Below are 11,373 nucleotides of genomic sequence, written 5' to 3' on the forward strand. Positions count from 1 at the left end.
TTCAGTACATCGGTGCGCGTTTTGAGCTATGACCTCACATGTTGCTAGATGCAGTGCTTTGATTGGTCAGACCTGTTTGTTCGCTTGTGAAAGTCAGAAAAATCGAACTTGATCCAAAAAAATAAACGCTGCAAATTCGTCCTGTGAAATGACGCGGTTGGTGTGAACGGCTGCATTAAGAACAGGCGAGTCTGAAAAATATTTTTAACGCGCAAAACATTCGCATGGAATTTACGCGTCCCGTGTGTAAAGGCCTTAAAGTGGAAAAACACACTACAGGCTGATCCAACTTTGATGTGATGTCCTTAAAACAAGTCAAAATGAGGCTCAGTATTGTGTGTGGCCTCTGCGTGCCTGTATGACCTCCCTACAATGCCTGGGCATGCTCCTGATGAGGTGGCGGATGGTCTTCTGAGGGATTGATAGGTTCAGATCATTTTAAAAACTCAGAGGACAAACACACAACTCTTTTGAACTTGCGCAAGGAGGAGAGATCCGTTCCTTGAACTCAGCTCTCAGCTGAGCGGAAGTTATCTGTCCTGGCGAACTGCTTCCTGCGCAGCGCTTTTATTCGGATTTTCACAATAAGATCACGTGGGTTACATCAAACACAGTTTACAGCATGTAATAAACAACATTCTTGGCTTTTTCCTTACCATATATGGTCGTAAGCATACTGTGACATGTGCGCATGTAACATGGCGTATACGAGACACGTATCCTATATGTGTTCTCTGCAGGCTGAGAGCAGCCTGCAGATAACTACAACTTCCTTTGTAAGAAATACCACCACGTGTTCCCATTTCAAACATAAAAACAACAGTATCATATGCACATAAAACAACTTATAGAAAATATACAAACAGAAGATATGATAATTTATAATAAACAGAATGGAATTTATACCATAACTCCAACATTTCCCCCCTGTTTATCATAACTTCACTGGCATATTTTTCCACGCCACACCACTTGCTTGCACATTTTCAGTGTGGGTTTCATTCATTGCCAAATATATACATATTTACAAAATATCCTCAGGCATTTCAGCGTCTTGGTCGACCATCTGAAGCTGCAAATATGACACAACATAACCAGTAAAAATCTTTGTTATCATGGATCTGATGCAGGGCAGAATACACATTGTAAACACACAAATCAACACTAACACACACAAAACAGGAGTCAGGCATTTTAACAATACCTGCCACCAAGTTCCCGCATTTAGCCAGGAAAACCAATCACTCTGGCTTTCCTGAGTGTGCTGTTGTACATATTTCTGTAATTCAGTCAGTCTGTCGAGTGCCTCCCTTATGGCTCCACCAGCATCATCTTCATCTGGGATGTAAGTACAACATGTCTTACCAATAATCTTACACACGCCACCCTGGGACGCTGTCAAAAGATCTAATACTATCCTATTTTGCATCACCATTGCTCTGAGTGAACTTAACTCTTTTAAAGTTCCTTGTCCTAGAGCTATAGTTGTATTTACCAGACGTAATAGTGCATAGCGATTTATTTCCACTTGGTCACGCACAAATCCCAGTCCAATTCCTGGAAAGATAGACTGGGCAATCTTCGCTCCGACTCCCCAAATCCGGAGCTCCTCTGGGACTTCTGAATGGCTCGTGAGCCACTCTCCAACCTGTCGCTTCGTCTTGTGATGTGTATGACTGGCCTGGTACTGCATGAAAAAGACATGATCTGACACATATGCAACACTACACAGGCCTCCCCAATCTGGGGGAAGGGACACGTATGCTTTGTGACCACAGATGAAATACCAATCCGCTAACACTCTTGTTCCCTTGGGTCCTGGTGCTACTCGTGAGCACTGACTCAGCTCTCCAGTGTCCATCTGTATTCTGTAGGCCAGGTCAGACTGACATTCCTTCCTCCGTACAGTTAGATTATTATAACAAGCAATATTTTTGAGGCAGGTCAGGCATTGTCTCTCATCTGTTGGTGGACAGTACGAATAGGTAGCATTACAGAGAGTGGCTGGTAATCTACCCACCTTGATGGTTCCATTTGCTATAACACATGCTGGAAAAGCTTTCTCTGGCAAATGAGTCAACATCAGTACCTCAGGAAGGGGGTTAGCTAACTGGGGCCAAGTGAGCAAATCTGTTAACATAGAACAGTTTCTATTAATGGGAGAACTTATCCCCTTTACGTTAAGAATTGAGGTAAAATTTGCTTCACTCCATTTAGCTCTTCTCCCTGGATGTGTAGCCAACCCATAGAGACACCATGAGTGCTCCCAGCTAACATTGTAAGGCCTCAGTCCAGTATTGTGTCCTGCCACTGGCATATGTGCACACACATAACAATTTGTCCAATTATTAACATGAGCTGTGACATTCATTAACTGCCACCATTCATTGGTTGCATATTCATGTGGGTACTGGGTGTAATTTAATGAAGATGTTGCTCCTAAAATTAGCAGTGTGCTCACGCTGAAAATAATTATGAGGCTGCAGAAGGGCGCCATTCTAAAGGAGTAGGGATCAGTTGTTGTCTTCACTGGGTTGAGACGAAAAAACCACTATAAGGAATTTCCCCCTTTGTAACCAGACTTCCACCTTTACTCCGAAGTAAGTGGCTCCACCTTCTTGCAGTGACTCAGATGAATCCACGTAGATCTTTCAGCGATTTTCACTGCTGTTGGTGTGGTCAGTAGAACTTGATATGGACCGTCCCACCTCGGGTTTGACCAGCACTTCCGTTTGATGACCTTGACCAGCACCCAGTCTCCTGGCTGTATCAGTGGCACCTGTGAAGAGAAAGAAGATGCTTCTGGCAGTTTACTAGCATCAATTACTTGTTTACTTTGTAAAAATTTCCTCATCCAGTCACTCAAATCACAGCTCTCTTCTGCCTTTTCTTCCTCCGTATATACAGGCAGCCTGAATGGTCTGCCATATAATATTTCATACGGAGTAAGTCCTAATTCTGATGGTGTTATGCGCATGTACATTTTCACTAGGTCTATACAGTCCACCCAAGGTCTCCCCGTTTCTGCCATGCTTTTCCTCAACCTATTTTTTATCGTCCCATTTGTTCTTTCCACTAACCCTGCACTCTGCGGGTGGTATGCACAATGGTTCTTCAGTTCAATGCCTAAATTTTGAGACACCTTAGATACTATCTCATTTACAAAGTGTGGTCCATTATCACTCCACAGCTTCTCTGGAATGCCATAATTAGGAATTATGGTCTTACATAAGGCTTTTGCAACCGTCAGTGCATCCGCTTTTGCCGATGGAATAATTTCAACCCATTTTGTAAAAGGATCTACAAGTACTAAACAGTACTTGTAAGTCCTACATTGATTCAGTTCTATGAAATCCATGTGAAGGAACTGAAAAGGATAACAAGGTGTTGGAAATCTACCCCTTCTTGGTCTCAGATTACCCTGTGGATTATTTTTACAGCAAGTTAAACATGCTCTACAAAAATTTTTGAATAGTTATTAAAGCCTTTTGCATAAAAGTATTTACTTATTGTCTGTACCATCCCTCCTGTTGAGACATGGCAAGGCCCATGACTCAATAATGCTGCAGTTTTGAACAGGGCTTTAGGGAGTACCGGTTTATCATTAATATGATAAATGTTATCCTTCAATGTCGCACCATCCCTAAGCCACTGCTCTATTTCTGCTTTCGGGGCTTGTGTTTGCATGTCCTGTAAAACCTCCTGGCTTATTGGCTCTTGTATATGTAAGTATATGTCGCTGTGGCCATAAAGGCCCTGTGCCGCTTCCTTAGCTATCTTATCTGCAAAGGCATTTCCTAAGGTGACAGAATCTTTGCCCGCAGTGTGGGCTGCACATTTACAGATAGCTATGTTTTTGGGTTTCATAATAGCTAAGAGCAACTGTTTTAATAATGTAGCATGTTTCACTGGCTGACCTGTAGACGTCTGCATTCCCCTTCTTGCCCACTGGGCTGCAAAAAGATGCACTGTTGAAAATGCATATTGGCTATCTGTATAAATTGTCACAGTCTTATCCTTATAAAATAAGCAGGCTTCTATGAGAGCTATAAGTTCCGCTGCTTGGGCTGAAAGAGGTGGCTGAGCTGGGGGAGGTGGTTGAGGTGGGGGTTGCACCCTACAAGGCCTAACTGTCTCATCCTCTGGCCTTAACAATGCAGCATGCACATTACAGGAGGTTTGTTTTCCCTTCTTTTGTTCTCTGCCCGCGGCCCTTTTCTGAGCTTGTTCCAACCACGTTTTTGCTACCATTAACTGTCTTTCTTTTTCAACTTTACACTTCCCTTCTTGTGTTGCCACACTGATTTTTAAATTTCTTACCAATTCTTCACATCCCCTCAACTCTAACTTTCCACTAAAACCATACTTTTTCTTCCATTTATTGCAGAACGTTGTGCTGCCCGGAGAGTATCTCTCCATATATTTTAAATCCCCCTCTAGGGCAGGCTTACTCAGTTTACTGTTCATAATCCCCATTTTACTTCCCGTGCTTTGTCCCGATCGGACCACGTGTCCTTCTGGGACCTAATAACAAATCCGCCCGTCACTGTGTACTTCAACAGGCCGTAAAGTTCGTTGGCACCCGTAGGGTATCCCTTCACGCTGCTGCTTCCACGTCAAAAGGCGGCGTTCAAGCTCTCATTCACTCACATTCACACACACATACGCGTATTTTCGGCGCCTATTTTAAATCTCTAAAATCCGAATTTGGGAAACCTCTCTTCCTGGCGAGAGTTGCCTATTTACTTTCTTTTTATTACCAAAAGTAAACCCCACAGTACCGTCTTCTCAGCGTGTGCAGCCTGCCATTCCCAATGCAGCGTAACCACTGAGGATAACCAATTTTCTCCAGCCCGAAGCAGACCTATACCTCACTGGTCCAGAAATCTGGACCAAGGTTCAGAAGTATAGCGGTAACCACTGGAGTTCTTTTTTTACGTTCTTCCAACCTGAGCAGACCTGTGCGTTTCTGAACCGAAAACCACAGCGGTAACTATCGGATAAAACGGACTCCTTTCGGTGAGCCTACCTAATTTATAACGCGCGGCTTTCACATACCTGTGTTACAGTTGGTGTTACGTCCCCTCGGACTCCGGGAGAGCGATGAACGGCGCTGGAGGAGCGAAACTAATCACCGGCCTGAAGACGAATTCACGGTTCAGGACTTCTCTTCAGGTCAACTGATGATCCTGGCTGTCAGACAGTCTTCGGTGTTCGTCTCCTCCAGCGTCAGTCAGCAACTGTCCCGATCCGGCTCTCGAAGGACCAAAAAATGATAGGTTCAGATCATTTTAAAAACTCAGAGGACAAACACACAACTCTTTTGAACTTGCGCAAGGAGGAGAGATCCGTTCCTTGAACTCAGCTCTCAGCTGAGCGGAAGTTATCTGTCCTGGCGAACTGCTTCCTGCGCAGCGCTTTTATTCGGATTTTCACAATAAGATCACGTGGGTTACATCAAACACAGTTTACAGCATGTAATAAACAACATTCTTGGCTTTTTCCTTACCATATATGGTCGTAAGCATACTGTGACATGTGCGCATGTAACATGGCGTATACGAGACACGTATCCTATATGTGTTCTCTGCAGGCTGAGAGCAGCCTGCAGATAACTACAACTTCCTTTGTAAGAAATACCACCACATGTTCCCATTTCAAACATAAAAACAACAGTATCATATGCACATAAAACAACTTATAGAAAATATACAAACAGAAGATATGATAATTTATAATAAACAGAATGGAATTTATACCATAACTCCAACAGGATCTTCTCCCAGACCTGGACTAAAGCATTCACCAACTCCTGGACAGTCTGTGGTGCAACGTGATGTTGGTGGATGGAGCGAGACATGATGTCCCAGATGTGCTCAATCGGATTCAGGTTTCTTGCAGAAACTGCTGACACACTCCAGCCACATGAGGTCTAGCATTGTCCTGCATTAGGAGGAACCCAGGGCCAACCGCACCAGCATATGGTCTCACAAGGGGTCTGAGAACCTCATCTAGGTACTTAATGGCAGTCATGCTACCTCTGACGAGCACATGGAGGGCTGTGCGGCCCTCCAAAGAAATGCCATCCTACACCATTACTGACCCTCATACCATCCTCATGGAGTCAGTTTCTAACTGTTTGTGCACATTTGTGGTCTGCTGGAGGTCATTTTGCAGGGCTCTGGCAGTGCTCCTCCTGTTCCTCCTTGCACAAAGGCAGAGGTAGCGGTCCTGCTGCTGGGTTGTTGCCCTCCTACGGCCTCCTCCACGTCTCCTGGTGTACTGGCCTGTGTCCTGGTAGTGCCTCCAGCCTCTGGACACTACGCTGACAGACACAGCAAACCTACTTGCCACAGCTCGCATCGATGTGCCATCCTGGATGAGCTGCACTACCTGAGCCGCTTGTGTGGGTTGTAGAGTCCGTCTCATGCTACCACGAGTATGAAAGCACCACCAACATTCAAAAGTGACCAAAACATCAGTAGAAAGCATAGGTACTGAGAAGTGGTCTGTGGTCCCCACCTGCAGAACCACTCCTTTATTGAGTGTGTCTTGCTAAGTGCCAATAATTTCCACCTGTTGTCTATTCCATTTGCACAACAGCATGTGAAATTGATTGTAAATCAGTGTTGCTTCCTAAGTGGACAGTTTGAGTTCACAGAAGTTTGATTTACTTGGAGTTATATTGTGTTGTTTAAGTGTTCCCTGTATTTTTTGAGCAGTGTATGTCAGAAAAAGAAAATACTAAAAAATTTTTAGCATGGCAAGAGAAAGGAATAAAGAATATAGAACATGTTATTCAAGATAAAACCTTTATTTTATTTGAAGAGCTTATTTTAAAATATGGAATTAGCAATAGCAAATTTCTTGAATATCAGCAATTGAGGTCCATTTAATTTAAATGATCTGAAATTAAAAATCCCTGTATGTGTAAGAGAATTTCTAAATCTTTATACCCCTAAATTGTTATCAAAATCCATGTTGTTTTTAAAAATTATTGACTCAATTCCCTCCCAACTGCAAAATGGGAGCGAGATCTTTCCATCAACCCAATGGCCTTGGGGATAAAAATGTTCCGTAGTCTGGAAGTGTGGGCAGAAAAGGCCCGGAAGCGTCTTCCAGAAGGTAATAGGGTGAAGGGGTGGTTTGCAGGATGAGTCCTGTCATGCAAAATGCCACGTGCATGGCGGAGGCAGCGAGTCTTGAAAATGTCCTCCAGGGGAGGCAGTGGAAGCCCAATAATTCTCTCAGCAGACCTTATGACCCGGCTGAGAGATTTTTTGTCCTTACTTGTGCAGTTGTGATACCATGCCGCGATACAGTATCTGATGACACTTTCAATGCAACAGTGATAGAAAGACTTTGGCAGCTCGGGAGGCAGGTTGTTTTTCTTCACTGGTCGTAGAAAGTAGAGCCGTTGCTGTGCTTTCTTCACTAGGGCGGTGGTATTCCTCTCCCATTTTAGGTCCGCCAAGAGCCTAACCCCCAGGAACTTAACAGGAGACCATTTCCACTCACCGTTGATGATGAAAGGTTGAGGGTTCACCTTCCGTCGTCTGAAGTTCACGATTATTTCTTTGGTTTTCCTGACATTCAGGTGTAGGTGGTTTTCAGTACACCATCCTGTCATTCTGTAAACCTCATCCCTATAGGCGCTTTCATTGTTGTTGGTGATTTGTCCTATCACTGTTGTTGTATCTGCAAATTTTATTATTGTATTTGAAGGGTGGGAGGAGGTGCAGTCATATGTGTAGATGTTATAGAGCAGGGGACTCAGTACACAGCCTAGGGTTAGGGTTAGGGTTTCCATGATGACAATGATGGAACTGTCTCGTATGGTTGTGGGGGTCAATATTTCCAGGTTTAGCTCATCCGTCTTGTTCATTAAGGACCTGGCATTTGCAACATAGAGACTGGGCAGAGAAGGTCTATACAGAGACCTCTTTAGCCTAGCCAGAATGCCAGACCTGCAGCCCCGCTTCTGTTTAAGTTCTCTTCTCCGTCTTCGGGGTTTGCCGCTCGGTGTGGCTATCATCAAGACGCCGGCGTCCTAGCCATATCTAGAGGAATCCCATGCGATTGGAGGAAGGCGTTTGTTATTGGAATATGACATATTCTCCCTATGTGCAATAAATCCTTTCTGTTGTTGTAAATATTCCGTGTACTCTGAGTAAGTCTAGCGATGAGACATAATATAAACAGTGACCACACGCAGCATTTCTTTAGGGAGCACTGAGCCGCTTCGACTAGGCATGCCACCATCTTGCTGGGGAATTAGCATGACACACATTTTTGGAAATCCAAAAATGATTTGTGCATTACTCATTATAGGAATTTACTCTTAGACCACATTAGTCTGGAAAGAATGTCTGGCACCTCTAAAAACCAACTGGACAAATTTTAAACTCTCTGGTCTCCACTGTTCAACTCCATCACTTGGTGGGGGTGATGAGCTGTAGTCTTGTCCCCTGGTGTGTCTGGCAGGGGACTGGGGGTGGGCCGGAGGATTTTGGGTGTCCGATGGCTCTTGGACTGGAGATGGTGACTTCCATTTTGTGGTTTCTCTGTGTGGGCCTTGGTTGCTGGTGGGAGGGGCTTGGATGGATGCTCTTATGATCTTGAGGCGTGGGGGCTGGGGTTCCTGTGGTAGTGGGTGCTGGCCCCGGGCCGGGTGGCGGGCCTCCTCTGTGGGGGTCTGGGACCCCGGTGCCTGGGGTCGCCCATTTCCCAGTTGGGCCCCTCCCTGCGCCCCTTTGGGCGCACCTCTATGTGGGGTAGGTTGACCCGCGTCAGGATGTCTGGCTGGCATTCCGGGATTCTGGGGTGCCCAGAATGTTGAGATGGCAGAGTAATGCCCTTCTGCCACTTTCGTCACGCCAGACCAGCTAGTTAGCAGGGCTAGAGTTGAACCCGTTTTTTGGCTGAGCACCGAGTGCTTCCACGGTGGAAAACCTGCCTAACGGTTCAGATAAAGGCACCGGCTCCGGAACCCTGTTGGTGGGAAAGAGGCCTGTGTGTGTGTGTACCTATGTGTGGGTGTGGGCATGATGTTTGTCGTTGTCTTTTCTTGTGTGTGTTTGCGTGTAATGTTTGTTGTAGTCTGTGTGTGTGTGTGTGTGTGTGTGTGTGTGTGTGTGTGTGTGTGTGTGTGTGTGTATGTGATGTTCATTGTCTTTTGTTTTTGGGTGTTTGTGTCGTTTTTTTGTCTGTAGTGTGGGTGGTAGGTGCCGGCATTGAGCACGGTGGTGCCCTGGGGTGTGGTCGCTTAAGGCCCTGAACCTGCATTCCCTGTCCTGCGGTTGGGTCTAGGGAACCGGGGGGGGGGGGGGGGGGGGGGGGGGGGGTGCTGAGTCTCTGGCTTGCTTGACACAATTGCGGGGGGCAAGAGTTAATCTTCCACATCCTTTCCAGCTCCTCTCTGAGTCCTTGGTATTTATTGAGCTTCTCGTGTTCCTTCTTCTTGATGTTGCCGTCACTTGGTATTGCAACATCTATCACCACGACCACTATGATCATTCTCAACATCATATCTCATTTTGACCTCTGGACTTCCAGGTCATACTTGGCACAGATGTTTCAGTATACTATGCCGGTCACTTGGTTATGGTGTTCCATGTATGACCTGCCTGCTAGTATCTTACACCCTGCTGTTATGTGCTGGATTGTCTCAGTGGGTCTTTTCATGGTTCCAATTTGCCTGTGGGATTCCAAGGTACTTGTAACTGTCTTCAATGTCTGCAATGTTGCCTTCTGGTAGTGTAATCCCCTCAGTTCTGACTACTTTTCCTCTCTTAGTTACCATCCGTCTACACTTCCCCAGTCTGAATGGCATTCCGATATCATTGCTGTAGATCCTGGTGGTGTGGATCAGTGAATCAATATCTCATTCACTCTTAGCATACAGCATGATGTCATCCATGTAGAGGAGGTGGCTCATTCCATAGTCAGTATCCGTAGCCAGTTTTGTTGATGACCTGGCTGATGGGATTCAGGCCTATGCACAACAACAGTGGGGACAGGGTATCTCCTTGGTAAATCCCGCACTTGATGTTGACTTGGCCTCTAGTGTTCTTCTCCACATTCCCATTGAGTTCTTGATGAAGGCTCTTAGAGTCCTGTTGATCTTATATAGTTCTAGGCATTCCATGTGTGTGGCATCGAGTCATAGGCTTTCTTGTAGTCAATCCAGGTGGTACACAAGTCTCGAGTGACTGCTCTATCTACCAGTAGCTGGTGTTTTGCTCCTCTGGTCTTTCTGCCTATCCCATTCTAGGCCTTTCTCATGTATTATCAGAATCAGAATCAGAATCAGAATCTTTATTGTCATTGTACACAGAAGTTGCACAACGAAATTTAAAATGCATTCCTTTCTAGGTGCCTCAGACAATAAATAATAAAATAATAAAAATATGAGTGATAAAAATGATTACTAAAATACAGTGCACAATAGTAAATTAAGACGAATCTAGCCCCAATATTATTATGGGGTAGGCATGTGGCATATTATGCCACATGCCTACTCATCTTAGCTGCTATGATGCCTGACAGGAGTTTCCATGTTGTACTGAGGCAGGTTATGGGCCGGTAGTTGGATGGGACTGGTCCCTTCTGGGGATCCTTGGGGGATCAGGACTGTTAGCCATTCTGGGTGTGTCTTAGCCTCTAGCAGCTGGTTCATTTGTGCTGCCAGGCACTCATGGAGTGCAGTTAGTTTCTTTAGCCAGTAGCTGTGAATCATGTCAGGGCCTGGTGCGGTCCAGCTCTTCATTTGGGAGACTCTTTCCTGGATGTCTGCCACTGTGATGGTTACTGGGAGGTTGCTGTGGTCTGCTCTTAGATCCACTAGCCACTGAGCATTGGTGTTGTGTGTTGCATTCTTCTCCCATATGCTCTTCCAGTATTGCCTTGGTGGGGGTGCTGTTCTCATATTGTTCCCCTATTTGACCTGACCTGTCGTGTGTTTGTGTATGTGTGTAAATGTGAACTAGAAGAATGATTTTTGGCCATAAATCAAGAATTCAAGACAATGCTGACAACATTTCAGATATCTAATGTCACTAACTTGTTTATAATGTATGTTAATCTTGTTTCATTTTGATTCATTTCCAAATCGCATACCATGAAAGACAGATCGAGCTACAATGGCATTACAAATTGGTTTATGAAGTCCCTGATCATATTTGACTTATGATATGAAAATAACAAAAGCTTTTTCTTTTTCTGTGTTGTGTAATTTCTTTTGTAATAAATTCTGACACCTCTGCTTCTGAGGATCTCTGAGTGTCACTGCTCCACCACCACAGGCTTTCTTGTGAAGGGTTGGATTTATGGGTTTGCCTTTGATGTGCCTGCTGCTGCTTGACTCCTTAACAT

The 11,373-nt window shown here is 44.9% G+C and overlaps 1 protein-coding gene across 2 annotated transcripts; it reads right to left on the reverse strand.

Annotated features, from left to right (window-relative positions):
• Nucleotides 1–792: 792 nt before the first annotated feature.
• Nucleotides 793–5,377, reverse strand: LOC115777494 (endogenous retrovirus group PABLB member 1 Env polyprotein-like). Of its 2 annotated transcripts, none has more exons than XM_030725411.1 (2): nt 5,059–5,377; nt 793–2,779 (listed from the first exon to the last, which is right to left on the reverse strand). In XM_030725411.1, exon 2 carries the CDS (start codon nt 2,495–2,497, stop codon nt 1,025–1,027), a length of 1,473 nt encoding a protein of 490 aa, XP_030581271.1. In that variant the 5' UTR covers nt 2,498–2,779; nt 5,059–5,377; the 3' UTR covers nt 793–1,024. The 2 variants fall into 2 exon arrangements, with proteins under 2 accessions (XP_030581271.1, XP_030581273.1); XM_030725413.1 differs by lacking the exon at nt 5,059–5,377 and having other exon boundaries at nt 793–1,338; nt 1,496–3,447.
• Nucleotides 5,378–11,373: the final 5,996 nt, after the last annotated feature.

Source organism: Archocentrus centrarchus, unplaced genomic scaffold (assembly GCF_007364275.1).
Source record: "Archocentrus centrarchus isolate MPI-CPG fArcCen1 unplaced genomic scaffold, fArcCen1 scaffold_54_ctg1, whole genome shotgun sequence".
Taxonomy (NCBI): domain Eukaryota; kingdom Metazoa; phylum Chordata; class Actinopteri; order Cichliformes; family Cichlidae; genus Archocentrus; species Archocentrus centrarchus.

Bases quoted from the DNA above. Each gene is read 5' to 3' on its own strand.
- LOC115777494 (XM_030725411.1), bottom strand. From the start codon at position 2,497: ATGGCGCCCTTCTGCAGCCTCATAATTATTTTCAGCGTGAGCACACTG.